This window comes from Trichoderma ghanense (assembly GCF_004382785.1).
Source record: "Trichoderma ghanense strain CCMA-1212 chromosome Unknown scaffold_3, whole genome shotgun sequence".
Taxonomy (NCBI): Eukaryota; Fungi; Ascomycota; class Sordariomycetes; order Hypocreales; family Hypocreaceae; genus Trichoderma; species Trichoderma ghanense.
The window spans coordinates 344420-371795 of NW_027395666.1; the positions used below are offsets into that span (position 1 = coordinate 344420).

General features: G+C 54.8%; 10 protein-coding genes across 10 annotated transcripts; 3 read left to right on the plus strand and 7 right to left on the minus strand.

The window, feature by feature from the left end:
• Positions 1–845: 845 nt before the first annotated feature.
• Positions 846–2946, minus strand: CCMA1212_003419 (Threonine synthase; the record flags this gene model as incomplete). The annotated part of the gene is made up of 4 exons (XM_073700768.1): positions 846–1787; positions 1876–2081; positions 2251–2650; positions 2875–2946. The coding sequence occupies 4 exons, from the start codon at positions 2944–2946 to the stop codon at positions 846–848; spliced, it is 1620 nt and encodes a 539-aa protein (XP_073560816.1).
• Positions 2947–5516: 2570 nt separating this feature from the next.
• On the minus strand, positions 5517–7431 carry CCMA1212_003420 (uncharacterized protein; the record flags this gene model as incomplete). The annotated part of the gene is made up of 2 exons (XM_073700769.1): positions 5517–6281; positions 6340–7431. The coding sequence occupies 2 exons, from the start codon at positions 7429–7431 to the stop codon at positions 5517–5519; spliced, it is 1857 nt and encodes a 618-aa protein (XP_073560398.1).
• A 382-nt stretch (positions 7432–7813) lies between these two features.
• CCMA1212_003421 (GTPase-activating protein gyp1) lies at positions 7814–10070 on the minus strand (the record flags this gene model as incomplete). The annotated part of the gene is made up of 7 exons (XM_073700770.1): positions 7814–8071; positions 8142–9013; positions 9074–9540; positions 9599–9739; positions 9811–9820; positions 9922–9943; positions 10029–10070. 7 exons carry the CDS (start codon positions 10068–10070, stop codon positions 7814–7816), a joined length of 1812 nt encoding a protein of 603 aa, XP_073560521.1.
• On the plus strand, positions 9986–10417 carry CCMA1212_003422 (uncharacterized protein; the record flags this gene model as incomplete). The annotated part of the gene is made up of 1 exon (XM_073700771.1): positions 9986–10417. One exon carries the CDS (start codon positions 9986–9988, stop codon positions 10415–10417), a length of 432 nt encoding a protein of 143 aa, XP_073560520.1.
• Positions 10418–11171: 754 nt separating this feature from the next.
• Positions 11172–14108, plus strand: CCMA1212_003423 (uncharacterized protein; the record flags this gene model as incomplete). Its single annotated transcript, XM_073700772.1, has 5 exons — positions 11172–11215; positions 11275–11565; positions 12798–12838; positions 12893–13056; positions 13107–14108. 5 exons carry the CDS (start codon positions 11172–11174, stop codon positions 14106–14108), a joined length of 1542 nt encoding a protein of 513 aa, XP_073560519.1.
• Positions 14109–15179: 1071 nt separating this feature from the next.
• On the minus strand, positions 15180–18760 carry CCMA1212_003424 (uncharacterized protein; the record flags this gene model as incomplete). Its single annotated transcript, XM_073700773.1, has 6 exons — positions 18310–18760; positions 18185–18210; positions 18020–18124; positions 16845–17949; positions 16630–16767; positions 15180–16259 (listed from the first exon to the last, which is right to left on the minus strand). Exons 1-6 carry the CDS (start codon positions 18739–18741, stop codon positions 15180–15182), a joined length of 2886 nt encoding a protein of 961 aa, XP_073560535.1. The 5' UTR covers positions 18742–18760.
• Positions 18761–19613: 853 nt separating this feature from the next.
• On the minus strand, positions 19614–19814 carry CCMA1212_003425 (uncharacterized protein; the record flags this gene model as incomplete). The annotated part of the gene is made up of 1 exon (XM_073700774.1): positions 19614–19814. The coding sequence occupies one exon, from the start codon at positions 19812–19814 to the stop codon at positions 19614–19616; it is 201 nt and encodes a 66-aa protein (XP_073560534.1).
• Positions 19815–20144: 330 nt separating this feature from the next.
• On the plus strand, positions 20145–21906 carry CCMA1212_003426 (uncharacterized protein; the record flags this gene model as incomplete). The annotated part of the gene is made up of 4 exons (XM_073700775.1): positions 20145–20667; positions 20785–20943; positions 21068–21395; positions 21618–21906. 4 exons carry the CDS (start codon positions 20145–20147, stop codon positions 21904–21906), a joined length of 1299 nt encoding a protein of 432 aa, XP_073560533.1.
• Positions 21907–22171: 265 nt separating this feature from the next.
• CCMA1212_003427 (uncharacterized protein) lies at positions 22172–22765 on the minus strand (the record flags this gene model as incomplete). The annotated part of the gene is made up of 3 exons (XM_073700776.1): positions 22172–22197; positions 22260–22438; positions 22587–22765. The coding sequence occupies 3 exons, from the start codon at positions 22763–22765 to the stop codon at positions 22172–22174; spliced, it is 384 nt and encodes a 127-aa protein (XP_073560530.1).
• Positions 22766–25753: 2988 nt separating this feature from the next.
• CCMA1212_003428 (uncharacterized protein) lies at positions 25754–27296 on the minus strand (the record flags this gene model as incomplete). Its single annotated transcript, XM_073700777.1, has 4 exons — positions 25754–25879; positions 25950–26283; positions 26390–26740; positions 26812–27296. The coding sequence occupies 4 exons, from the start codon at positions 27294–27296 to the stop codon at positions 25754–25756; spliced, it is 1296 nt and encodes a 431-aa protein (XP_073560397.1).
• Positions 27297–27376: the final 80 nt, after the last annotated feature.

A 27376-nucleotide genomic window follows, 5' to 3' on the forward strand; every position in this document is an offset into this window, starting at 1 on the left:
TGCGGATTTCTTTCTGTCATGGTTCACTGTTGTTCTCGTTCGACCCATCTTATTCGGTGCTGTCTCAGTTCGATGAGAAGAGCACCATTGTCGACAAAGTTCAGTTTCTTGTTTGAAGTTTTTATCGGCATTGAGAGTTCCATAAGCTTTCCATTAGCTTTGACAGAGTAGTAGCCTTGTAATATCCTGTTTTAGCACAAAGGGAGAGAGACAAGGCAAAACACGTAAGGATTTGGGTGAATTACGGACGGGGGTCGCGGAAAACAATGAAATAAATATTATGCTATCCATCATCTACCTGCATTTTTTTTTTACCCTTTGAAAATACTGTGCTAAGTTGAGGACCGTGCAAGAAGCTCAGAGCGTTTCCTAGCCATGTGCTTGATGTGCCTCATGCTCGTTTAAAGACGTCAAGAAACAAATAGAGACCAACTCATTGAAGGATAGATCGTGATGTAATGATGATAAAAATAACCTCTTAACGGGCTGCAAATACCGCTGCGTAAAAGCCGGCCCACCAGAAACAGAAGAAAGGCTACGTGATGATTCTATTCCCTCCTTGTCTACGAGCACAACTTCAGTAGCCTTTTCAGATGCCAGCTATACTCAAATTCCTTAAAGTCACCTGCCATTTGAGAAACTTCCCACATCATGCCCCTATTCCGAACAGAAATCATGTCCCTAGGCTATAACTTTCTTTTCCTTTTCTTTATACCCCCTTTCCATACCTCGAATAATAGACGGCCATAGCATCGGAGGGCATCTGGGAAATGGCAGAGGTTATCCGGCCAGTATAGATACCCTCGCTTTTTGCGTTTCAGGCAACCAGCGGCCGGCAGAGCCAATCATGCCCTGCCGCCGTGTCCACTCCGGGCACTGATATGCTCTCGAACCTTTTGCCAATCATTCTCCATCACAGTCACCTTCTTCTCCCTCTTTCCAAGGTCGGCGATTTCCGCTGACAGCACCTTGTCCTCCAGGCTGAACCCCTCTTCGCCCTGCAGCGCTCTGACTATAGTGTCGGAGAACTTGGCCGGGTGAGCCGTCGAGAAAGAAATGTGATGTATACCGCCGCGAGTGCGGTAGATGGACCGTACTGTCGCAGCAGCGCCAACGGCAGAATGGGGATCCAGTACGTATCCCGAATATCGATAAAAGGCCCTGATGGTGTCGAGGGTTTGCTCGTCTGTGACTCTCTCGCTCTCGAATTCCCGCCTCGCGCACCTGATGACGTCGCGATATACGGGACCAAAGGACCCCTTTTCGTCAAGCTCTCGAAACCACTTACAGACCTCCTGGCTTGCTTGCCTCTGGTTCCAATAATGGTCCATGCCGGCGCTCGACGCGAACTCGCAGGCGAGGAACCACAGCAGGCGCTCAAAGTTGTGGGAAGTCAGTATATCCATCGCTGGGCTGAGAGTCTTTCTGAGCCCCGATCCAAGGCCGCCGCTCCCGGGCCCAACACGGCCGGCGTGCTGCTTCTCATACCGTCCTGTCCTCCAGAAGCGATCGAGGATGTCGTTTTCGTTGGTGGCGATGACGAGTTTCTCGATGGGCAGACCCATGTGTAAGGCGAAATATCCGGCAAGAATGCTGCCGAATTTTCCAGTCGGAACCACAAATCGAACCTTGTCGCCGGGCTTGAAGGACGCAGACTGTTTGGTAAGGGCAAAATACGAGTAAAAGTAAAGCACTATCTGGGCCAGGATCTGAGCCCAATTCCTCGAGCTGACAAGGTCAAAGTTCTCGTTGGCCTGCCTATCAGCGTGCAGACTGCGCAGGATGTTCTAGATGCCTCATGCTTAGGAAGGAAAATCAAATCAAAGCCGAGTCTAGCCAAGGATGGGCCGGGATGGGTACAGCGTGGCGACCTACCTGGCAATCGTCAAAGGTACCAGCGACGGCCAAGCTGGAGATATTCTCGTCCGGCACTGTGGTGATCTGAGCCTCTTGAATAGGGGCACACTGCCCTTGGGGAAACATGACAAAGACGGATATGTCCCTCTTCCCTCTCAGGCCGTAGATAGCAGCGGAGCCGGCATCACCTCTGGTGGCACCAACAAAGGTGAGATGATGTCGATCTGCTAACAAGAAAAAACATGGTAAAGGTATAAGCGAGTCTCTGTTCGCATAGAGAGAGAGCCCCATGCCCGCGTCCGTCTCACCATGTAACATCACTGATATATACATGGCCCTCTTGTGAGGTGACATCAACAGCAGGGTGGCACGTGGACAAAATGTATGGCATACCTGCGGTGCTGGCTTTGCTCTCGTTCTTCCTTACGAGGAAATACTCGAGAAGGTTGCCCAAGAACTGCGAAGCAATGTCCTTGGAGGCAAATGTAGGGCCATGGAACAGCTCAAGGAGGTGGTGCTTCTCCCTGAGACGGACCAGGGGCGTTATCTCTGGGGTTCGAAACGTGGAATAGCTGCGCGCAATGATGTCTTTGAGGTCGGCGGGAGGGATTTCGGAAGGGGAAATATAGAGTGACATGATCTCGAAGGCAAGCTCTGGAAAGCTGAGGTTTCTCCACGATTCCCACGCAGTAGCACGTGGGATCTCTTCAGGGATGTATAGGCCACCATCAGGGGCGACACTGTTCAGGACGACTTCCTCAAATGAGAACTGGAAGAGAGACGAAAGCGTTAGCTGCTGGGATGTAGGAATATGCCGGCATTCTCAGCATTCGCAGGGGGCAACGACATGTTGACGGTGGACGGCAGAAGGTGGAAGGGAAGAATCAAAGGAAAAAAAAAAAAAAAAAGAAGGAAAAAACGACGAAGAGAAAGAGAGAGAGGGAGGAGAGAGAATGGAAAATTTCCGTGCTGAAGAATAACGTGGGGAAGAAGAGACTTAGGAAAGTGTCTTCATACTCCAGTATCCTCTCCGCGAGTGCTCAGGTATCGATACGACGCATTCTCATCGGGCGTGCCATTTGGCTCCATAGCTACCTAAGCAGCTCCTGGAGGCACGATAATATGAAAGGCCAAGACGTAACGGGGAGAAAAGGAGGTCAAGCAGCGCGGTCGAGGGTGACGAAGGTCAAGCAGCGACACGGGCAGGGGGTACAGGCAAAATCAAAGGAAGAGAGAGAAAAAAAATCCACCAAAGCTCGAGGAGAGAAAAGAGGGTGCGGCTATCTGGAAGAAGCTGCTGAGGAGTAGAGGCAAAGAGGGCTGTAAGTCACTAACAGGCGTGCTAAGGTAGGTCGAGAGATATCGATCAACTTGGCGTATGGCCGGGAGTACTCAGTACGGCGCTATGAGCCCCGGGACAAGTCGCGGCTACCTAGCAGGCACAAGGACACGGGAGAGGCAGGCCAGGGGTTTGTACCCAATACCCGGCCGGGGTCGTTGCCAGCCATCGTCAAGGGCGCCATTTCATCAGCTCCAAAGGTTCCAGTTACGCAGAGACGACCGTGGGGCAAAATCACTCTCGGCGCCATCTCTCTCCTCTGGCCAGTGGCAGCCCCTCCCGCGTCCCCTTTGTGCTTAGTGCGGGGTGGCCTCTCCTTCGTTTCCCTTGTGTCGGTGACAGCCTGCGGCTGCATGTGCCTTGTGCCTCTCACTCTGCCTCGTACGTGGCGTGTGCTCGGCGTCGCAGTCTCCTTGCTGCTGCCATCGGTGTCTCGGCGGCTTCAGGAAGCCTAACGCGCTGCCCCCGTACATGATGCGAGTGAGTGTGTATGCATATTGCGGATTCCTGCGGCGACGCGGTGCCAAAAGGGTTGCGCGCGCTTCCAACAAGCCCCTGGTCGACTCTTGCCTGTTCCATGGCAAGGTTGCCAACCCTAAAAAAGAACCCAATAGATAATTGTCGACGGTCACCACGCCGTTGAGCGGATCCTGGTCCGCGGTTCGTCAATGCTCTCGATATTTTCCACTGCAACTGTCCGGGGCTGATGCTTGTACGGGAGACCTCGGCCCACGAGTTGCTCAGAGACCGGCCAGCGGAGCGGTGCACTGTTTTTGATATCTGCCTTTTTTTGAATTTCCCAAAGAGGGTAGCTGCTGGTCCGGAAAAGGAAGAAAGGGGGGGGGGGAAGAGGCTTGAATACTTGCCGCACGACCTCCTCCCATGCTTCTTCTCTCTCCTCCTACACAAGCACGCCTGCTGCCGCACTCACACCGGTCTTACATGTCGCTGCTTTAGGCTGTTAGGCGAATTTGTGGCTCGGACGGTCCATACCATTGGCCGTGTCGACAGAGCTTTTAGCAACTAGCCAAGGACCCGCAACAAGAGCGCGGAAAGCCCCAAGAGTTCGAAGGAATGTCCACCTGTCTAGTGTGTCGGGAAGGTTGAGTCTCCTGCCGCTGAGGGCTCCCTGTCTGCAGCTCTTCAGTTGCCCGTCCGTGTTGGTCCATGGTTCTCGAGGCAAATATCGGATACTTTCAACTAGTGCTGCAGTGTCATAGACTTTCCATGGGCCGGGGGGCTGAAGCAAGCCTCCCCGGACCTCATCAACGTTTCATAAGTCGGGGCTTCAGCGACCGGTTCAAGCGAGAGCACGGAGTAGTCGCGCGCTGCTGGACCGGGTCTTTCACAGACAGGTAGACTTCAGCTTGCTGTGTGCCACTGGAATGCATGCCGGCGGTCAATTTTAGTGAACTTGGCTGTACACAACATGGGAAACCAGGAAGGCTTCCAAAGAGCGGAATACAGACGTTGTGATGTTCGTCGGTGTCCAGTTGCACTGATATTTTCCCTTTCATCGTAGCAGATGAATTTCACCCGTTGTCACTAACGGCGACTCGACTTTCGTATCGGCTTCAACGGGATCGCTCCGTTTGGACGTCGGATAGGGTCATGTCAAAAATTTTCATTACTCTGAAACTCTTTTTTTGATCTCACATTTGCGCGACCGTGGACGCGACCCATGTCCGAGAATGACGTGAAAAAGTGGTGCTTGCTCACCAGTCTGTTGTAGCCATGCAGGCGCTCTGCATATCCGAGATGGGCCTGGGTGCCGAGTATGGAGTGGCCGTCTGCTTTCAGCGCCAGTTAAGCATGGTGACGTTGGCCATGCCCAAATACCTACTAGGCATCCGAGCTATCCAATAGAGGCCTATCCGCCTTGGTGGTCATTGGCTCGTGGACTGCCTCCCTGGAGTCACTTGTGAGAAGGGGTCACCTTCAACCATCGTATGTATACCAAAGGCGCAACCTTGTTCGCCCGTGTGCGAGCATCTTGTCCCCATCTCTACCCAACGACGTATGTACAGTACACACTCCATATATGGCGTGGGAATTTCGAAAACTCTTCACACTGGTGATGATTCGCCCAGCATAGTCTTGGCGGGTCGCACCAACCACCTCACTTTTTCCTTTTTCCTGAGGGGGAGGGAAGAGAGGCCAGCCGAGTAGAAATAACTCTTTGTTCCAAGGGGAGTAGCCGCTGAGCTGTGACAGCTGTTTCGATTCGATTCAGAAATGTGACACGTCCACGTCCACACGCCACATCTTCAGATACACTCCCTGTGATACTGTACTTCGTGCCTTTCTCGTCTGCTTTCTGTCATGGTTTGCGTACCGACTTCAGCAGCGGGGCAATCTTAAATCGCTTGCTCAGCCCAACCCTGTACAGGGGTTTGGATATCCCTTGTGCCGAAGATCCCTTCTTGTCGCACCCCGATTTCTGTTCTCTCGCTCGTGCAGCAGGCTGCCTTGGCTCTTTGGGTACGTCTTCCTCCTTCGGCTTGTCAGGACTGCTCTGGCTGGTGGAATGATGCTTTGTATCCCCCTTGCTGCCTGGGGCTGCCTGATCTTGGCCGCATCCTGTGGTTTCTGCCGCGGACGAGGCTTCTTTGGCAGCCCCCTTCACGCTGGCCCTCGGCGGCGAGCTTTGCGCAGTGGCAGCTTGTATATCGTCTCCATCAGCAGATGCTGAGGTCTGCTCCGGGCCCAAATTGACTCTCGTATCGCTGTCGGCGGGAGGCGGAGCGCCGTCTACAGCTGCCTCAGCCGACTGTTTCTTGGGTCGCCCTCGCCTTTTCTTCTGCCTTGTGGCAGCTGGTGTTCCATCAGCCGCCGCCGATACAGGACCTGCAGCCGGTTTCATTGGCAGGGGCTCGTCGGTTTCTGGGGGCTTCTTCGGGCGACCCCTCTTCTTCTTGGACTTGACCATTGGCGTGGGATGTGCCACGAATTCGGCGTCATTCTCCCCCGACTGCAACTCCCCTTGTGGGGGCTGATGAGCTGAAGAATCACTCCTGTCACGATATTCCTGATCGGGCTTGGGCTTGGGCTTGGATATTAGACCAGGTGAATGCTCTGGCTCGGACTGCTGAGACCGTGATTAGCCCGCGTCGTGTGATATCCTGGGATGCCAGCCCACTTACCGCAGCATTTTTAAGAATTGGCGCCAACGTAGAAATGATGTCAGGGGATGAGCTCCTCCGTGAAATGTAGTTTCGGTACTCTGCTTTTCTCGTCCCCACCCTGACCTCCGGCCCTTCGGGGGCCAAACTGCTAAAACTGTGATTCGATAACATTTGGGTTCGCTGCGTGTTGATATTGGTGGCCGTCCCACTTGAGCCGACAGCATACTGTGTCTGTTGCTTCAGCAGAAGGTCGTTGTACTTGAGAGCGCCAGTAGGTGCCGAGTCCATGTCGAGACGAGACACCTGTTCGCGGTCTGTCGGGGATGGGTGTCTCAGAGAGGACGTCGAGCCAGCGTCAAGAGGCTTGGTGGGAAGTAGAATACTCGATGCTGCTGCTGTCTCCTCCCCATCCTGAAGGATAGACTTGCAACTAGATGGCAGCATAATCAAATTGACTTCGTCATTCGTGGACAGTGTACCACCAGACTCCTCCAGCCGTCTCCGTTTCTTGCTTCGACTTTGAGCAGCCTCCTCGATACCCCAATGCCCGTCGGGAAGCGCATCCTTGGCAGAAAATAATCCACCTCTCCTATATGCTTGGTCCGGCATCATGTGGCTATGCCTCTTCGACTGCCTTACCATCGACCTAGGGGCTTCTGGGCTGCTTGGGACTTCCCACGGGTCGACCACACCTGTCTGTGTCTCAAGCTGCCTTTCTTCCCGAGACGTCATCTGAGGCCAGCCGGCGCAGGAATCCACAGCCTGGGTATCTGGGAGTTTTTCCATAGGAGGATCCGTGGCGGTTGTGGTGGACGAATGATAGAAGCCCTTGGTGGTTCGCTCAAAGGGAACATCAGGGATGGTCATGGCCGAGCTTTCATGCGGCGCATCATCCAAGTCCTGCCGCAGCTGCTGGGCTTTTTCGAGAGCAGCGCCATTCTGCTCATTGAAGATCTGCTGGAAGAAGATCGAGTCGGTGGACGCAGTTGGAAGGCTCCCCTGCTCAGAAGATCGTAATTGCGCTGGAGGAAGCGTCACAGCTGGAGCGGCTGCAAGGTGCTCGTTCGAGTCACTTTCGTCATCAGAATCAGCAATGACCAGAGGTCTCATGCTGATATATAGTAGGCGAAAGGATGGAATGAAGAAGAAGGATAGAACAAAACACAATCCACCACCATCTGATTGCAAGCCTCCGAGTTGCTTGACTGAATGCTCAATGAAATAGCTGCGATGGTCGTTGGGCGTAACGCGGTCTGACGTCCGCTGTAAACGCGAGAGCACGTGACCTCTGTAGCAGAGCTCGTATTCCATCAGGCAGGTACAGTAAGTAGCCCCCCCTTTTTGACTGGCGGGAGGCTTGCCAATTATTGTACCTGCCTTTTGTTGGAAGTTGACTATCGGCAGAGCAATGAGAATAACAGGTACATGTACGAATATATGACGGACGGACTGCTACCGCTCTACTGCTTCCCAAATATACTATTACTTCACGCTATAACTGGAGATTCCCGAGCAAGGGGCGCTGCGGCTGGCCCTTCAGGTGAGCAGCAGAACCTTTGTAGAGGCTCTGCCAGATGAAAGCTTCGCTAAGGAGAAGCTCAATGTCCTTTTCCGTCCACGTCTTCGTCGGGAGACTCTGTAGGAACATCATGACCTCCTGAAAATCCATCTTGACAAGTTTATCGGACCATTTTACGAGGAGCGCAGCGCAAACGTATAAATGGAATTCCGAAAAGCCCTGTTCTTCGGCCTGATCCCATCGTCGTTAGCTGGGCCGTTGATTGAGAGGGCTTTTCATAAGCAACGGGTATTTCACTTACAAGGTATGTATCCCACATACGGATTGTGTTCTTGACGCTGATTTCGCGCATAAGAAGACAGTTCATCCACCGGAAGCTAAACTGTATGAACTCGACGCCTTCTTGCTCAAGATGCTTGGACAAGTTGGAGTCAATCCTGGCAGTGAGATCCCGCAGGGCTGCTACCTGTCTCTGGATGCCTGGTTGAGCAACAATGTAGTGATCTTGAATGCCGTCAAGGAGCTTGGTGAGGCACCAGAACGAGTCTGCTTCTACAGCATCCAAGACGGACTTGGGCAGTTGGCCAGGGTCCATGCCCGTCTCGATATCTGGATCGGTAATGTAGAGCCCCAGGAACACTTCCCAGAATGGCGTGACTAGATCGTTGATACCCTGCACGTATCCGCTGGCAGGATGCCTGACGGCCCAAACATAGAGGATGCGTTCCAGCGATCTCTGTGTCGCCTCATAGCTATAAAGCTCAATGTGGGGATTCGTCCTGGGTATGTCGATGCTGATCTGATGCCAAACGGCTTCATCCAAGCCCCTGGCTTTTCCGGCGGAAGAGCTGCTGGCTGTTGTCCCCCCTCTTTCGAACGCCTGCTTGACGCCGTCCAGATACTCCTTCCGCTTCCTCTCTAGAGTCGCAACGCGCCGCTCACTATTTGTAGGGAGATAGCTGAGGAGGAGTTGCCAGGTCATTGCGCGGACTTCATGCGGTACGCCCGACCATGCTAGCGAGCGAAGGTCAGGAAGCGATATCGAAGATGCCTGCAGCAGCCGTTTGAACTTGTTTATACGCGTTATTCGCGAATTGATTGCGTCGGCTTCTTTCTGCGGCGCACTGCTGGGTATAGAGGGGTAGCTGATCAAATGGAGCGCATTTGCAGGATCTTGCTAAGGGTCAGCACTTGGTGTAAGCAGACGACGAAGCCAGGAACCGCCATTCTTACCCTTCAAGATATCTTTATACTGTGGTCGGAGAATCTTGCCCTCGCTTTTCTTGGGCATTGGATATGTTGATGCCGGCCGCTCAGCTGCGATATCTGCGCTGTTTGAATACCGTCGAGCTGGGATTCGGCCAAAGGAACCGTCGCCCACAGGAGACAAAGCTTCCTGCCATGGATCCGATCGGTTGTTTTGGGTAGCTATTCGCTTCGACCTTCTCTTCATGTTTGAGAGACTAGGGAGCCCGAAGTCGTCCCCATCGTCATCTTCATATCCCAGCATCTCATCTTCATCGGCCTTCCAATCATCATTGGTATTCGACAGGAAGTTGATGTAGCTTTTGAACGGCGGGGAGGAGGAGGAAGCTAATGCGCCTCGTTGAGGTGGTGGAGTGGTTTCGGGCATGCGATGTCTCGAGGACGATGTCGAAGGGGGTGTCCGGGGACGAGGCGAAGAAGAGCTGGAGAGGTTCCTGGGCCCAAAGTCAGCGATGCAGGACGGGGACGGCATGCCGATATACGGTCTCGTACAACGAATCGAACTTGAGCACGTCTGCATGGGAGTACGCCGCACCAACGACTAGACTCGAGCCATCTCGACCTGCCGGGTTCGTAACGCTTCTCCTAGGACCGCCATCTCGTGGCGGCGGTCTCCAGAACGGCGAGGCTGATCTGTGATACGGAGTGGCGTTAGCAGACAGCGCGAAGTGCTGGCAAGGAACGGATCAGGCGAAGAAGCATACTCGGACCGGTCTAACACGTCGAGCAATTGAAGATCGGTCAGTAACGGGTTCCCATTGCTCTCTCTTCAGGGCGCATAATCCGACGCGACGGAAGGCTTTCGAACAACGTACCGACCTGGACCATCTCCTGCGGCTGGGGACCGGCTGTTAGCATCATCATCACCACCATGTCGACATGTCGCCAGTTGCGCCACAAGGCCAGGGCGAGGCCGACTCACTGAATTGGCCGGCTTCTTGCCGCTCCCAGAGGACGACCACATGTTCACGAATGGTCGTCGAAGGCGCAAAGGCGAGGCGTCATTCTGCGGGGTTCTGGGGGATCGGACTCAAGGCCCGTGACAAGCTGGGGAAGCGTCGAGCCTGTCTCGGTGACGATCCTCGTTCGACTATTGTCCACCTTTCCAGGTTGTCTCAGCCTGGTTCTGGTTGGGTACTTGATGCAAGCAGCAACGTCTGGTGGGAGGGCTTGTACCGGCGCAGATACAGGAGGCACCGCGCTGAAGTGCCGCTAACGGTCCAGAGCGTTGAGGCGGGGTACCGGCTCTGGAAGGCACCTGGAGGCACCGTTACAGTGAAAACACGCTCTAAAAGGCTGCCCGTCTTGTAGGTGGGTGCGCTGGATTCCTGCGTGGTGGCAAGGCTGGACCTGCTGGGAGATTTGCAGCAGGTTTCGTCCATGTCTACCTAGCAATACTTTGATACTAGCTGTTAGTGCCCTGATGTCCCTCGAAATACGTTAAGCGAAGAAGTAGCTCTGCGTATCCTCCACCAATGAGCGTACCTAAACACACGCAGCCTTGATTCACGCAAGGGGGAAAAAAACAAGGCGTAGCAAGGCCAGAAAAAAACTACCAAAGCCACGGCTCCTTTCAAGATTCGCCCTCAACTTCATAATGCTTTCACCTTCTTTTCATTTCCCTTCTGAAAGGCATCGTCACGGCTTTAATAGAGAAAGCAGAGCCGTGCCGTCAAGCTGTGGAACGCTGGCCTGTCGGGCTTCTCCGGGCTGATGCCTTAGTCAGCAGCTGCCCACGTAAGGTCCCTTAGCAAGGCTCTACCTTACCTTAGTAGCGTTCCCCTTCCGTTAAGCTTTCCGAGGAGCAACTTAACTTCTTCCTCAACCTCGCATCCCAGTTTTCTGCGCAACGACGGCGAACATCTCTTCAATCTTCCATCGCTCCCTTGGGCATCAAAATCATCCTCTATCTATCCTCTACGAAGGTGATTGGTCTCATCGAGACAAGTCTACGGCGACCGATTTCTACGTCTCGACGCTGCGAGCGGTCCATACATAGTCGCGGTGTCGGTTGTTCTCGCCTCACCTCACCCTCCAGTCCATCTCCCACCACCCAATTGCCATCATGACAGAAGCTGAGAACTTTGAGGACGATCTCTTCGCCGACCTGTAAGGCCATCTGACCCTCCACGCTCCGTTCCCTATCAACATACTGACCTGGTGACTAGCTACGAGGATACTGACGCAAAGCCTGCCGCAGCGGTCGCGAGTGCGGCCCCGAATGCTGACACAAAAGGCCACGACCAGCCCGAACCAGCCGCTGCCCCTGCCCCCGCTGGCGATGAGGACCACTCTGGCTACGATGCCATGAACCAGGATGCAGACGATGATGAAGATGAAGTTGACTTCAACCTGGGAGGCGGTGGGCCTTCAAACAACACCAATGTGAATTCGCAAGATGACACGCCGGCGACTCCGCCCTACGGGACCGTTCACAAAGCCAGTGCTAAGGAAGATGGGTGAGTTTTTCTTGTCATGTGAAGTTATGATTTTGGTGCACGAGTTCTTTTACACTACCTGCGACAAGTGTCGTCATCGATGTTGCTATATGATGATAAGAGGCTACCAGCCAGCGCGTAATCCTGCATCCTGCAACCACATGATGGTATACACTTGCTGAGAGCAAGTGGCTGGCTTGATTATTGGGAGAAGAGTCCGATTCAGCGGCGGGATGGGCCCCTGGTCGACCGGAGAGCAAAATACCAACAAGCATGAGAGCTCGTTTGGGGATATCCAGAACACTCCTGGAGGAACACAGTTGAGGCGCCATCCCGGATGAAGAACTTTTCTGGGGACAATGGAGGGAGACGTTGGCGCTTCGCCCATCGATGAAGCTGGGGAAATCAAGCTTTGACTAAGCTGAGCAAAATATGCACCCGCCCGACGACGATTTTTCCAACTCCAATATGGGGACGCTTCTTGTCTTTTTATAGCTCTCGGTCGCAGAGGTCTCAAAATAGCCAGACGAGAGCATGTGCGCTTCTCGGAGGCTGTAGCAAGATTGACAGCGGGTAGCGCTTAGGGTCAACTCGTACCTAGCAACAGACAGTCAGAGACAGAGTCAAGAGCGATAGCACACAGACGAAAGATCAGAAAAGAGAAAGGAAACAAATACGACACTTGTCTGGCACCTTGCGTCCCTCTGCAATCGCTGTATGCCATTGGCTGTCTCACCAAGCATCGCATCGCAGGGGCCCTATGAAGCGCCACCCTTGACAACTCTTTGACATAATCTCAACTCTACCCTCTCGCCAAGTAAAGGGGCAAAGATTCTGGATCCGTGCCGCATCAGCTCTCGGAAAGTTCGGCAATCCGTCATGTCTCTTGGGACTATCCGCACACACTCCTCGGGAATTGGTTCGCATACGACCCGGCAACAGGGGCAAGCGCATGGCATTGGTGGATATCTGCGTGCTTCCTCAGCTGGCTGGCCTTCCCCAACGACTCGACGTGGTGACAGAGACAACGTATTCGGCTCCATGGACTTGACAATGGCTCCCCAATTCATTTGCCAACGCCGGCCGGCAGTTGCTGCAACCCTCCTATCATCTGTCCTACCATCGAGATCTGTCTTCTGTTGCCCCATCACTGCTACTGCCAGGATCTCGTTTCGCTCTGTTTCTTCTATGTCATGTTATCTGCGAGGAGGCTTTAGGTGATGATGTTACGTGCTAACCTTTGGTTCACCTAGAAAAATGTTCATCGGTGGGCTGAACTGGGAGACAACAGACCGTACGTCTTGCTTTCTTACTACTGGCTTGCCTCGCACATGCTAACGGACAGTAGAATCCCTGCGAGATTACTTTTCACAATTCGGAGAAGTCGTCGAGTGCACTGTAATGAGAGACAGCAGCTCTGGGCGGTCCCGTGGCTTTGGCTTCTTGACCTTCAAGGACCCGAAGACAGTCAACATTGTCATGGTCAAGGAACATTTTCTGGATGGCAAGATTGTAAGTTTTTTTTTTTTTGAGGGAAGTGTATAGTTACTAACTGACCATAGATTGATCCCAAAAGAGCTATTCCTCGTGACGAGCAGGAAAAGACGAGCAAGATCTTTGTGGGAGGAGTGAGCCAGGACACCACCGACCAGGAGTTCAGAGAGTACTTTGCCCAGTTTGGTCGAGTAGTCGACGCCACACTGATGATGGATAAGGACACCGGCAGGCCTCGTGGATTCGGCTTTGTCACCTTTGAGAGCGAAGCCGGCGTGGACGCTTGTATCAATGTGCCGCTTGAGATCCATGGGAAGCCCATTGAGGTCAAGAAGGCTCAACCAAGAGGTAACCTACGAGAGGAAGAAGAAGCGGCCAAGCGAGGAAAGTTCCGCAAGGGCGATGACCAGTCAGTCCAGGGCGGCATGGGTCAGCAGATGGGCGGCAACAACTCGGCCATGACGCCGCAGCTCATGGCTCAATACTTCCAGCGCATGCAGCAGTACTTCGCCATGATGCAGTCGCAGATGGCCATGTCCCGAGGCATGCCCATGAACCCGGCCATGTGGCAGCAGATGCAACAGATGCAGCAGATGCAGCAGATGATGGGCCGCGGCGGCGGTCCTGGACAGAACATGATGGGTCAGATGAATCCTCAGATGATGCAGCAGATGCAGCAGATGCAACAGCAGATGATGGGCCAACAGGGAGGCCAGGGCACCGGTGACGGCGGGTACAACGGCTACGACCAGTACCAACAGCAGGCCTCTCAGGGTCCTCACGGCGGCCGAAGGGGCGGCCGCGGAAACTATGGAGGTGGCGGATACGGTATGGGAGGAGGCGGAGGAGCGCCCACGTCCTGGGAGGGAATGTACGACGATGTGCCGCAGCCGAATGCCAACCAGGGGTCGTCTCGGCGCGGCGGCAGCGTCGGCCACGGAGGTTCGGATGCCCAGCACTCCCCGCCAGCGAATGCTCCGACTGGGCCCAAGAACGCCGGAAAGCCTGGCGCCAACTACCGCGGCGGAGGACGAGGCGGAAACAGGGGCTTCCACCCGTATGCCCGATGAAGCAACGGCCGATAATTTGCAAGGCTGATGCCTTCTCCGGAGAGGCCTGAGGGCGATAGGAAAGCCCAATTGCTAGACGGGTCACTACTCTCCCTTTTCACTTTTTTTACCAATGGATTTGTATTACTACCACAACCCCAGATGAACCGGCTAGGAGGAAATCTACTGCGATTTTTAAACTCTCTGGAGAAACGGGACGCAACGACAATGCTTTGAACGCGGGGAGGAGAGAGTCTTCTCTCTCTCTCTCTCTCCTTTTCCCCCCCTTCTTACCTTTAATAATGGTTTCGCTTCTACGTTAGGAGAAGGAAAGGTTTGGTTTAGTTGCTCGGTCCACAGGGCTCGGGGGTCAAAGGGGGGGTTGGGAAGGGAAGGGAAGGGAAGATTTTCCTTTCAATATGATTTCTCCTATTTTCTTCTTCTCGTTTGGCTATTGCGGATCGGGAGACAAGACAGAAAAAAACGACGGAAAAAAAAAAGGGTGGTCTCGGCTTTTAATTCTCTTGATTTCTTTTCTTGGTCTCCTTTTTGTCCTTTCTGTTTTTCTTTCAAAAGTATCAGGCACACGTAATATATATGATTTACACGATACCTTGTCCCTTGTCCACCTTCGGCCATTACTGGATATGAACGCCGATCTTCTTGAGTGCTTATTATGTGACAGTCAGGTCATCACTAGAAATATCAAGGTGGTCAACTCAATTCAGGCTTGATCTCCATTTGTATGCGGCGCGTCGTAAGGTAAACATGTTCATTTCATGATAGCTTAGAGTTTCAGGAATGGTAGTTCAAGAACAGGTCATAAGGTATCTAAGGTAAATATGGATATGCTGCCATGCCGCTTCTTTTGTATGTCTGTCAAAAGAAGACAATTCCAACGTGCTATAGTCCTGCGCGTGAGCAGACTCCAAACTCCAATACCCTAATCATCCTTATACAACCGAAGAAAAGAAAAACAGGGAAGCATAAGAAGAAAAAGAAGCAACCATGCTCATGCAAGTCATGAATGAATAAGAAAGCAAACAAGACAAAAAAAAGTGGTCGAAAGCGCAATACATCGCTCGCCCCCACCTAAAACCGTCTATAATTGTCCCCCTCCTCCAACTTCTTCAACACGCCCACGGCATCGGCAAGCAAGATGCTCCGCCCGCCCAGGCAATCCTTCTCGAGCGAGGCCCGCGCGAGGCCGACCGCCCCGGAGCCGGCCTGCCTCTCCTGCTCCGACATCTGCTGGATGCGCCCGGGCTCCATGTCCGACGCCTTGAGGATCCACTGCACGGCGGCCCTCCGCGTGGGCGCCTTGGCCTCGGAGCGGCTGGCGCCGACGTGGCCAAAGGCCCAGCAGATGAGGGAGCACACGTAGATGCCCCAAAAGTCGGAAATCTCCGTGTGCTGCGCGCGCTGGAACTGGGGCGGGATCGCAGCGGCGCTCCCGTCCTTGCTCACGCACCTCTGCAGTCCGAGGAACAGCTTGAGGGCCCGCGAGGCAAAGGCCACCGCAACGGCAGCGCTGCCCGAGTCGCGCCACTTCTCCAACTGCCTCTGGTGCTCCATGAAGTCGGTGGCCTGGAGTACCTTTTTGTTGAAGACCCAGCTGTCGCCCGACACTGACAGAAGTGTGTGCAGCGGGGTGTAGTGTAGGGCGAGATGAGACATGGCAATGGGCGAGTACGGGAACAGATTGATGATCCTGAAGTGGCTCATGCTGATGCTCGATGCATCATCCAGGAGATTGATCTTGGTGAGAGACCGTCGCTGGGGGAGCTGTAAAACGTATGCGACCAAAAACAGCGAAGCGTCAAAAGCCGGGATCGAAGCAACATCTGCTGCGGTAATGGTTTCGAGAATCGTCGCCCCGACAGTCGCTGGCATGGCTGGCTGGCTGATGCTGCTCCATTCCTGGTAGGTTTGCGCATCCCACAGCTGCAGCGTGGCCATCGACAGGGGGATCGGGAGTGTCCGAGGATCGGTATAGTCCAGGCCGAGAACCGCGGCTCGGGGCTGCTCCAGGAAGGACATTGCATGGACATCAAGCAAGAAGCAGGCCGACAAGAGGCGCCTCTTCGATTCCACATGAACCCAGATCCTCCATTGCTGAGAGGCATCGCACGGTCCCATAGTCGACGGGTAAGTGGTTTGTGCGTGAATGACCTGCATTGACGGTACAATGAGCAAGAGATATAAAGATGACGGGGTTTGTCTCCCGAGAAGCACAGAGCGCGATGAGAGTAAAAGAACGAAAAAGAAGTGGCCCAAATTGGAGAGAAGTCGAGGTCAGAAAAGGGGGAAAAGGGGAAAAGCAAGACGGTCATAAAGTGAAGAGAAAAGAAAATAGATAGAGGCCGTTATAGAAACTTTCGTTTTCGTTTTCGGACATGATAGTACACAAGACATGAAAATCGTGAAGCAAGAAAGACCAAAAGAAACGACGAGAGAAAAAGAGAAGAAGAAAATCGTTCACTCGGAGACGCCCAGCGGCATGTGAACGTAGAGAGCCATGAGAAATCTAGCGGAAACTAACCATTTGGTACAGTGCTTCAAAGCGAGGCGACGGCATATATGCCTTCTTGTTCCGTCCCCGGAAGCGAGCATAGTATTCGCACAGAAGCGTAGCCTGCATAATCGGCAATGGCCATTCTGGGGTGCCAGAGTTGGCATACTGGTTGGAAGAAGGGTACGTTAGCTATTGCTCTCCTGCTGTGAGCCGAACTACTGCTGTTCTCATTGGGCACTTACAAGCTTCGCCTTATCCATAGCATAAGTATGTAGCTGGTGCCCGTTGGCGCGGTGCTCCTCATGCTCGAGGAACTGAGTAGCAATGGCCGCCATGGCACACTGGAGGATCTCCATGTGCTCCTCGGGCATGTTTGTCGGGTTTTCGAATGTCGGTTTGTGGATGATGGGGTACATGGAATGGACCTTGTCCCAGTAAACCTCGATGTAGGTCGGGATCATGCTTCGAATGCCATGGCTGAGAGCTGTCGGCATCAGAGTGTACAAGCCGAGAGCGTCTACCGGCTCGCGGCTACAGGTGCGAGGATACATCATACGATCCGCAGGCAACGCAGTCGGCGCCGCGACCAGTGTCTCCGCGGACTGGCCCACCATCAGCTCTGGCGGGGACATGCTACGGACTGTCGTGTCAAGCATTTGGGGGCTGTAAAGGTTCGCGCCGTGTTCGAAGCCAGCAAACGGGGTTCCCATTCCATCCCCGTAGACCGAGGAATAGACCTGTGGAGGGGTAGCCGCGTAGCCGAAGGACATGGGATATCCGTTGTCCGCGATGACGGGACTCGGGGATGTGGTATAAGACGGCATCGGTCCACTCCACTCCGCGGCAGGGGCCCGAGCCGACGACTGTTGAAACCTGGAGCTGGCGGATGCCGGCGTCGAGTAGGCGCTTCCTGAAGAGGTCGACGGGATGCCCGAGTTGTCCGTCCATGGGATGTTTGACGGAGTCGCTTCAGGTATACAAAGCTCTGTGACTTGAGGATCGATTACTCCCAGTCCGGCAGGCCGTGACTCGCTGTAGGTAGAGACCACTCCGGCAGTGACGGGGTCGACCACGCTGATATCTGCCATGTGATAGGCACTCTGCGTATCTCGCATGTGTGGCGATTGCATTGTAGGCCCTGGCGGCGTTGACCTGTTGACCGATGACCAGTGGCCCGCCACCATCCCGACACTGGAAGCCGGCGTGGCGGCAGCCCCGACGCTATAAGGAGAGGAAGCTTGTTGCATCGAGGGCGCTGGAGGTGAGCTGCTGTATGGTCGGGATGGACTGCTGTCGGAGCGTCGCCGTCGCGATGAGTCTCTGTTCAGTTTGCCGTCATGTTCGCCACTGCATCTCATGTTCAGCTGTCGCCCCTTCTCCTTGGCATGAGGTGGGAGACTAGAGATGAAAATCTTACTGTCTCTGTAAGTGTCGGTCCAGCAGGTCTTTGCGGTAAAAGACCTTCTTGCAGCCCGAGACGGTGCAAGAGAGCTCCGGTGGCTGATGGCTAAGCTGATGTCGCCTGAAGAGGCCGTAAGCTTGCTGTTCGTGAATAGAGGGAGCCTTGAGGTACGCGACTTACCTTAGATGCTCTGCTCTTGTAAACGTCTATTGATGTGAGGAGGAAGAGGCCCCCCCAAGTGTTAGCTTCATATGGTATAACAACGCAGAAGACCAAAAGAGTGATGCAGTCAATGTGTGAAATACCTTTGGCGGTCGGCATACATCACACGTATGAACGGGAACGCCCTTCTTCGCACGACTAACCCTCCCAGTAATGGGCGTCAGTTTGACAGGGTGATCCCCTGAAACGGTTCCTGGCATGATGGGCCTCATTGCTGTTCCTTGGTAGTAGGCTGTATGGCTCTGGCTCTGTCCGTAGGAAGAGTCCATGGAGTCGGTGCTAGTGTTGCTGCGTCGGCGAGCGCCAGGGTGGCTGTTATATCCTAGGGGTGGCGCTGCAGGGTGGAGGATGTGAGGAGGTGATGTTTGCCTTGACAGATCCACCGGGATGTGATTGTATCTGGCCATGGGGACGGATAGATCGTGATCGAGCGAGGTCGGCCTCCGGTCCCTTCTTATGGAGTGCGAGTCGACGTGGTCGTCATCGACATTCATAATGTTCCTGAGGCTCCCCATTGTTGGAAAGAATCTCAGACTGATCGAAAGACGAGATGCAGGTAAAATAGAGGTGAAGGAAGCAAGGTGCCGGGGCAGTCGTGGGGCACAGAAAGTCTATCTTGGTATACACAGCCCGGAAGGCTGCGAGAAGACGCCTGCTAGTGATGTGACGTGAAGTGAAGTCGTAGAGATGATGGATTATAGGGCCGGCTATCTCCAAAAGCACGGGTAAGGAGAGCAAGGGTATGGTTTGATGGGTGTAGGAGAGACGAAAAGGGTCGACTTAGAGGGCAAACCCACGTAGCAGCCCGCCGCTTTGGGGTGGGAGAGCCAGGTACGTCGGCGACAACCCTGCCTCAGCCTCGTCCGTGGAGGAGATGTCCCCAGTAGCGATGCGACCACAGAATGCCTTTGACGAGACAAATATAGGAAAGGGCACAAGGCGTCTGCCGCTTCGTGCTGCGGGAGATGGCAGTGGTGACGAGCCTGCGGCAAAGAAGCAGAGAGCGCGCAGAGTAAAGTAACTGGACGGTAGTCTACATGTAGGCATGTCATACGTGGTATGTTATGTTGATGTGGGAACGAGCGAGCCCGTGGGCAGCACGACCCAACACAGCCGAACTGCCATCGTCTGAAGCGGCCCTGGAAACATGATCCTTGTTCCATGACGAGCCGTGGGCTGGCAGCTGAGCTATGGGGTGCATGTAAAACGACGTGGGAAAGGACATGGCCTGGCGTGTTGTCGCCCCGAAGCGGTGTCGAGGCAATCAGCTCTCCCACGCGGTTTGTGCGAGTACTGGGTACATTGCGAGGGCAGCGCAGCACCACGCAGCCGGGGGGGGGAAAGCGAAGGGCCAATCTGTCTCTGGCATTCACGCTCACGCTCACGCTCACGCCCACACCCCCGGCCCCAACTCGCAGCGGTCGAGGCTGACAGAACCATGTCGGGACGAGGATGCACGGTGGAGACGCCGCCGCGTGGTTGAGCCAGCCCTGCCCGCGGGAGCGAACGGGCCAGGGCTGGGGTAGAAGCCAAAAAGCTCCGTCCAGTTGAGCGCGCCGAGTCGTCCTGCTGGGGGCATGGCCGTCATTGGGCGCAGCACGGGGAGAGGGTGGCGGCGACTGGTGGAGGGGTAAGAAAATATCCGCCTGTCATAAGCAGAGCCGTGATCGAGGCGTGTTTGCTGCCTCGCTCGTTGGCCACCAAGCGGCCGCGCCAGTGTTGGGCACACAAAGGATTCGCTCGCTGTCTGCAGACGTCCATACCAACATTCAGGTTGGTAGCAGTCTCCATGCGCAGTACTTCGTACATGGCATCCCCATACCAGACAGGACGTGTGCGCGGTCGTACCCGGTCATCGAGCGAGAGCTGGCTGTAGTGAGTGACGAAGGGTATTATTAGAAGCCAGGCCCTTATCGACATGCAGGCTAATGTGTCGGCTTTGCTGATCTCCTCTTTGGGTTCCAAGATGCGCGCAGGCTACCTGAACAGGACTGTCCCGATTTGCCTGCCCGGCTGTGCATATCGCATCATGGGAATGCGGAAAGCAGCACGAAGCAGTCGAGCACGAGCAGGGCGTGGACACCTTGCACACACGAGCACACAGACGCAGCAGAACCAGGAGCGGAGTGCATTGCTTTCCGGCGGAAAAGAAGGCCCTGAAGAAGACGAACCAGGGGGGGCTCCACGAGAACGGCGCGGGTATGGCGTCAACGTTCCCGGTCCGGCGGCTCCAGCAGGGTTAAAGATGGGAAATGAGCGTCTCCCGTCCCAGCCCGCGGACTGCTTAGTTATTGCGTCCGTAGAAATCATCTCCCTCGCCATTGATAGTGTAGTCTTCTCTCCTAGCATGTGGAGGATCAACGTTCCGCACGAGCAAAATGTGAGACATGGCGTCCTGAACAGCTGGATGCGTGTGGGCTCTCGAGAAGTGTGCGCTCTTGGTGAGAAATTACAGGGGCAGAATCTCGTCTAATGACAAGAGACTGCCGGCAACTGTCGGTATGGTGTACTCGACTCCTATGTACTGTACGGTATGACGCAGCAACGAGTCCTGTCAGATTTTATGGACTTCGTCTGCTGGATGCCAGCCAGAATCCGACGGTGGTGGGGCAGGCTCGATTTGTCGCCAGAAGACCAACAGCCGCAGAAGGGTGCGTTTCCCGGTCCTGAGCACTTGGTTGGCGCCATGGGCCTCGTTGAAGGGGGTCCGGCTCTATGTATGTAGGCTCACGAGAACAGTGTCTCTTGCTCGCCACCGGAATCGCAGATCCGTAGACAGACTCAGCAACAGCCGTTGTCCCGCGTGTTGACGTGAAGACCAGGCACGCTGTGTGCCTCAAGTTGACAAGCAGGACGGCGTACCGTCCACGCAAGTGCCGATTCACTGTTGCAGTAGTATGATCAGCAGCTTCCAGGGCCAGGATTCTCGAGATGTGCACTATTTGCGCGCGAGAGAGCTCACTATGGCGCATCGGCGGCTGCGAGCACTCGTACCCTGTACTTTGCACCAAGTACGTCTGGGGGAGACAAGGGTCAGACGAAGAGGTTTCCCGTATCGTATCCTTGATGAGCGGAAGCCTGGTGCTCCCAGCCCGCCGGAGCTTGTGCTACTAGTACGAAGTAAGAGAACACCCATTTCTCCAGACGCTTTTGCCTGGAAGGATTTCTGGTAAGACCTTGTACAGAGCATCCCACTCTTCCATGCCTCCTTTCTAGAAGAGGATCCCGTAAGTAGTAGTCGCTGCTACCGATGCAATAAGCTGCGGGAGGTCATTAACTTGCAGGCGACGACGTGATTATGAGGTCCGTAAGGAGTCTGAAGTGCATGATACACACCTACATTTGCACTGCTCATGCGCATGCAAGCGTGTCCTCAAGCCCTCCCGTACAGTACCGTACAGCCAATTGCCTCTCTGTTCCAGGGAGGCGGACAAGCTGAGGAGGGATGGCCTCAGCAGGCTGCGGCGGCCACCTCCGCGCAAGTCGAGCAGTCCACAAGCTGCGAAGCAACCGCTCGAAACCTGTGGAAAGCCCCGGTGAAGCTGCCCCATGTGCGCATCTCCCTGCTTTTAGACGGCGTTGCAACGAACGAATCAGCGCCGGCACGAGCACTGCTGGGCATGCGCTGGCGGCCACCTCTTGCTCGCTCAGCTCGCGACCGGCTGCAAACGAAGAACTAGAGGATGGCCCAGAGCTGAAAAAGTTCCCCCTCTTTTGCGTGTCGACGCTCCGCAGAGCTTGACGTGCCGGTGGGCCAGGGGTTTGTTTAACGAGCACACCCCAATTGTCGAGCGCTCTAGTGCCGTCCAAGGGAGGCATCGGTATGTCCTTGTAATGGCCTCCGCGTCCACGAGGCCATGGCCCGCTCCGTGCAGCCCGAAGGCGCCCGCGCTCGTGCTTCGTAAATGCAGGCTAGTTCCGCCGGTTGGCGGACTTGGGCGGTGGTCATCGCGATGCTGCGCGGATAGGATCTGTATGTCGCAGTGCTTGCAGTATGTGGCCGCGGAGGCCATTCCGGCACGAGCAGACAGACCGTCATGGCAATAGTTGCGCGAGTCCTTGGAGCTAGCCGCTTCGATAATACCATTATCGTATCGTTGACGCAAATCCACCTCATCTGATGCATCTGGTCGGTGAGCAAGGGAATCAGTCAACGCTGCGCCGTCGTCGTCCTTGTTCCTCCATCTGTCTCTGTCTGTCTCTCTGGCCGTGCTGTGCCGTGTGCAACCATGAGCTTCAAACCACGTTTTGGTAGCACCCCTGTAGATCTGGTCTTGTTGGAATCGCATCTGATCTCGATTTGTTTGATGATGAAGCATCCTCCATCGCATGCAATCCGGGATTTCTCTCGCTCACTCACTCACTGTCTTCCTCCTCCTCTGCCTCCATGCAAGACTGATGCTCCAACATGAGACGAGCAGCAAACCGGCTGATGAAGATTTGGGGGCTGATGGAAAGTTTGGGGGCCAGATTATCTAAGGTGGTGGACCGACGGGCAGGTGCGACCCATGCACGTCTTCCCGCAGCAGGAGCTGCCATGGGAGTACGTGCAGCCAATGTACCGAGTACCTCCAATTGTATCTTGCCCCAAACTGTAACCGGATCATCGCGAGTGTCACCTCAGTCCAGGGCCATGAGAGAGAATCTCGGGACCGAACCCATCATCTCCCGCGGTTCTTGCTCAGCGTTCGCCTACCCGCTCTACCAGGTGAGGAGAGACACAACCCTTGACTCGCGTTTCTCCTGCTGACAGTACCTACGGAACGCGGACCCTCCAACGATATCTCACGGCAACTGCTGCTGTCCCGTCCGCCATCAAAACGATCCCCCACAGTCGAAATCACAGGGGCTTCGGCGAAGAAGTGGGATCACCACCACTTGTTTCACCTCCAACGTACATCAAATCATGGGAGCGAATGCTACCAAAAGTATCGATTACCCAAATCGTACCCTTTTCGCGCTGAGAGGTGAGCAAGCGAGTACCTATTTCGTATCTACCAACCCAGACACATGAATCCCCTCACTGGTCTTAGACAGCACGCGAATTCTTTGATGCAAGGCTACGCCCGAGCATGGCAGGGTAAAAGTCCACGGCCACGGTATCCATTTCCAGGTTCCCGTCCTCTCATGTACTCGATACTCACAGCACGAAGCACCCGTTCAGCCCACGACTGCGGCATGTTTCAAAACCTCAGGACATTGCCCGCTGGCGCTTATCTCACTGCCAGCAAGCGAGATCCATTGCATGTCGGGATGAGGTGAGGGTAATACCAGACTAAGGCACTCGCGCATCTGCCGCAGGGCTCTGCTTGGAACGGAGGGCCTACGAGGGTGTGGCGATGCTGCTCCAAGGTGCATACGATTACATACGAAGCACGCACATGCGTAGCATCATCTCACCAGACAGGCGATCGACGATGGAGATTCAAGCCAAATGACAAATATCGCACAGCCTAACCGGGTCAAGCAAGAGAGAAGAACCTGCGTCCGTCCTATTTCGCTTCCCGAGCAGACGAGAAACCCTTGCTTCGTCCTTTTGCTGCGCATGCCTACTGACTGGTACATGGACGCGACTAATGCACAGTCTTGTCATTTTCGGCGCTTATTCTTGACCAGGGACACGAGGTTTGGCGACCAAGACAGAGAGACAAGACAGACGACGAACCGGCTCTCGCCTGGCAACAAATACTGTCACGCATGAGGGACCCAAAAGGACCCCCCCATGTTATTTTTAGAGTCTGTGCATTTTTCATCCTCACCAATGACAGATACGACTTGCCCTTTACGCCTGGAACCCATACGAGAAGAGTACACACCTGATGCAGCATGGCCAGAACAGACTCGACATCAGACGAAAAGTCAGAACCCCTGGTTAGACGGGAAGAGAACCACTGCACCTTTGCATACATACATACATATCTGTAAGGCAGTCATGGGGTTACCAGCCATCCGGACACACGGCGCACACAAACACACACAAGCGCGCTTGTCGCCAGGCGAAGCTCTCTCTCTGTAACCTCATGAGTTATTCCGCAGCAACAAGAGCCGACAAAGAAGCACAGCCTTCGACCCCCCCCCCCCCCCCCCCCCCCCCCCCCCCCCCCGGTGCAACGGCTTCACAGCCGTCCTACTACATCCGCATCGCCAACGCGCCTCTCCCATTCGTCGTCTATGCGCCGCTGCTACCGCCCTGCCCATCATTTGCAAGGACGACGGGGGATCTCGGCAATGAGGCATCATCGCTATTGAATTCCCAGCCCGCTTTGAAGTGGCACGAAGCCAGGCTGGTGTTGCATCCTGATTCCCCAAACGCAGCCCTATTGAATGTTTCTTCGTCAAGCAGCCTGTATGATCGTAGGTATGTGTATGTCTTCTCACGGATCCAAATCGAGACCGGAATGCCCTTCCGTGAGGCACACTCGTACAGACAGACAGAGAGACACACTCACACACCTTCTGCCCTCCTCGCTTCACAGCCCTCGTGCCATGTCCTCCTCAATGTAACGCATCCGTTTCGCAAGAACATGCCCACACATCGGCTAATAGCCGCCGTCAACACCTCCTCACACACACATCAGGCTCGATAGCCGCGAGGAACAGAAACAAAAACTGAGGGAACACACCCAAACAAAACGAGACAAAGATGCCAGCCGGACCACCGAGTCGTTCGATATCGTAGGATCGCCTTATGGAAACAACAAATCCCCAGTGTCTGTGTGTGTCACTTCTTCTAGCAAAGAAAAGGTCTAAACTTGGCAACCCGCATTAGCAGCAACCGATTCCTCTAGGCATCGTCTCATTAAAACTTGAATGCCAGAAGGAAAGGGGGAGAAGCAAAATCGGGGGAGGGTCAGTGAAACAATACTTCTCTTCAATGGACAAGGCTGCATTTGCTGGTATCCTTGGGTATTGGCAGTAGTATCCTATGAAACATCTGCCCCCATGTTTCGTGAGTGTTTCGTGGACGAGGCTGATCTTCTGACTGGGCTTGATAGTATTGGCCGTCGCATCAAAGTTGCAGACCTTCTCCTCATCGCAGCCTTGTCATGTCCGATGCGACCCTTCGACCTATCGTCTCCTCGGCGTACGTGCGTGTCAACGGAGATGACGAGAGATTGAGAGTTCAGACGCCGCCAAGGCCTGTCCATCGTCTCGACACCATCGAGCATATCTGTAGGCTCGGAAGAATAGCTCCTTTCGGACCAAAATAACTCGCCCGTCAACTCAGACATCACCGACCATGACATCGGTAGAAACGATCCGGAGGAAATAGGAGATGTGGCTATAATTGGGAGCAAAGCAAGTCATCATTTTTGAAACCCTAGAACGAAACCAAACGCGCCAATGGCACAACCACCGAATTCCATCTATTACCACACATTAAGACGTTCAATCCTTTTGCCACGTGTGAACCTTTCCCCACCCTTTCATATGTCGTTGCGAAGCTGTCTCCATCGGAAAGCATAATACAGTCGCCCACGATTCCGTTGATACTCGGAGCAGACTTCCTCGACGCTGCAGGCACATCTACGCTTGGCTGGACGCTGCCGCTGTGTGGTTGTTCTCTGCCGGCCTCCCATTGCCGTCGCTCTCCTCGGAGTCGTCGTCGCTGGCAGGGTGGCTGTTTGGTACTGTTCTGCGATTCTTGGTCATCTGCAAAGGAGAAACAGGCGGCCATGTCAGCTTGGGAAACGGAAAGGTTAGAAAGGAGACATCAACGAACCCATGATCGGACTCCACCAACTAGCCCAAGCGCATAGCCAGTGATGAACTCTTTCGAGTTCCCTGTCCCTCCGGGGACGGTAGGGGACCGCACGTTGTCTGCGCTGTTGAACCGGGCTGGGCTCTGTGGCCGGCTGGTGGGCCAGAACTGCTTCAGCTCCCGGCTAAGCTCCTGGCCGGTCGTGGTCCAATTGTTGGTGATGTTCTCGCGGAGGTCCTGCACGTGGCGCTTCAGTTCGATCTCGTTCTTCTTGAGCCAGCTGACGTTGAGCTCCTGGCGGGAGGTGCCGCGCTTGAACTGCCGACTGATGTACTTTTCGTAATCACGAACGATCCTGTAGGTGAACGCAAGTCAGAGATAGTTCGGCAGCAAGAGTATGATGCATTGACAAACGTAAAAAATTTTGACATCGGCTTCGCCACCGCCGGGAGAGAACTCACCTCGTAATGATGCCAGTCGTGCTGACGCCCTCGGTCCGCTGGGTAACGAGGAACCTGCCAGCTTCCTTGATGGGTTGGTAGATGTCGTCGCCCTCATCCGCGCCATAGGGAATGTCGTCGTGCGCAACGTAGTCGAGGCGATGCTCGTCGAGGAACTCGGGGGTGACAATCCAAGGGCAGTCTTCGATGACCTCATCCACCCACTTACAGTGTCGCACCGACTCTGCGCGCTCCTTGGCAGACATGACCGTCAGGCCCTTGCGCATGTGGGTTTCTTTGTCGCCGGTGACGCCCACGACGAGGGTCGTGTCGGGGAAGGCCTTTTTCGCCTGCTCAAGCTGGCGCATGTGTCTGCCGATAGTGTCTGTCAGCACGCAGTCCATGTCCACGAACTCTCCACCACGCATTGTATGAGCGCTCACCCGAGATGGAACAGGTCAAAGACGCCGTCCGCATATACCCTGACGGGGCGGCCAACCGGCGGAGGGTTTGTCTTGTAACCCACGGGGTGCGTGAGCTTGCCAATTGGAGGCGGGGGCATCGTGGCCTTCTTCTCCTCGTCGACGTCCTTGGACGCGCTCTTGCGTCCCTTGCGCCCGACCCTCTCGGCGATGTCGACGCTGGCCTCGGTGGTGTCGCTGGGCTCGCCGGGGTCAAGCACGTTGTCGCCATTCTCGGGGACCCGGTCGGCACTTGCTCGCTGTCTCTTATTAGGGTTCAAGCTCGTGCCATTGGAGGTCCGTCTGGTCTGGCGTGAGGACTCGGGTGCGGTGGTGTCGCCCTCTTCGCCCGAGGCGTCTCGCGACGACGTCTGCAGAGCGCCATCCGGGAGGCTTGTGGCGTCGGCAGCGCTGGCTGCGTTTCTCTTGCGTTTGCCGCTGTGGGAGGATCCCGACGGTGATGACATGCTGGCGGCGGGATGGAATTGACGACGACGATAAGCGTAGATGCTGCTGGTCGGGCCCCGATGCAGCCTGACGTCTGCGT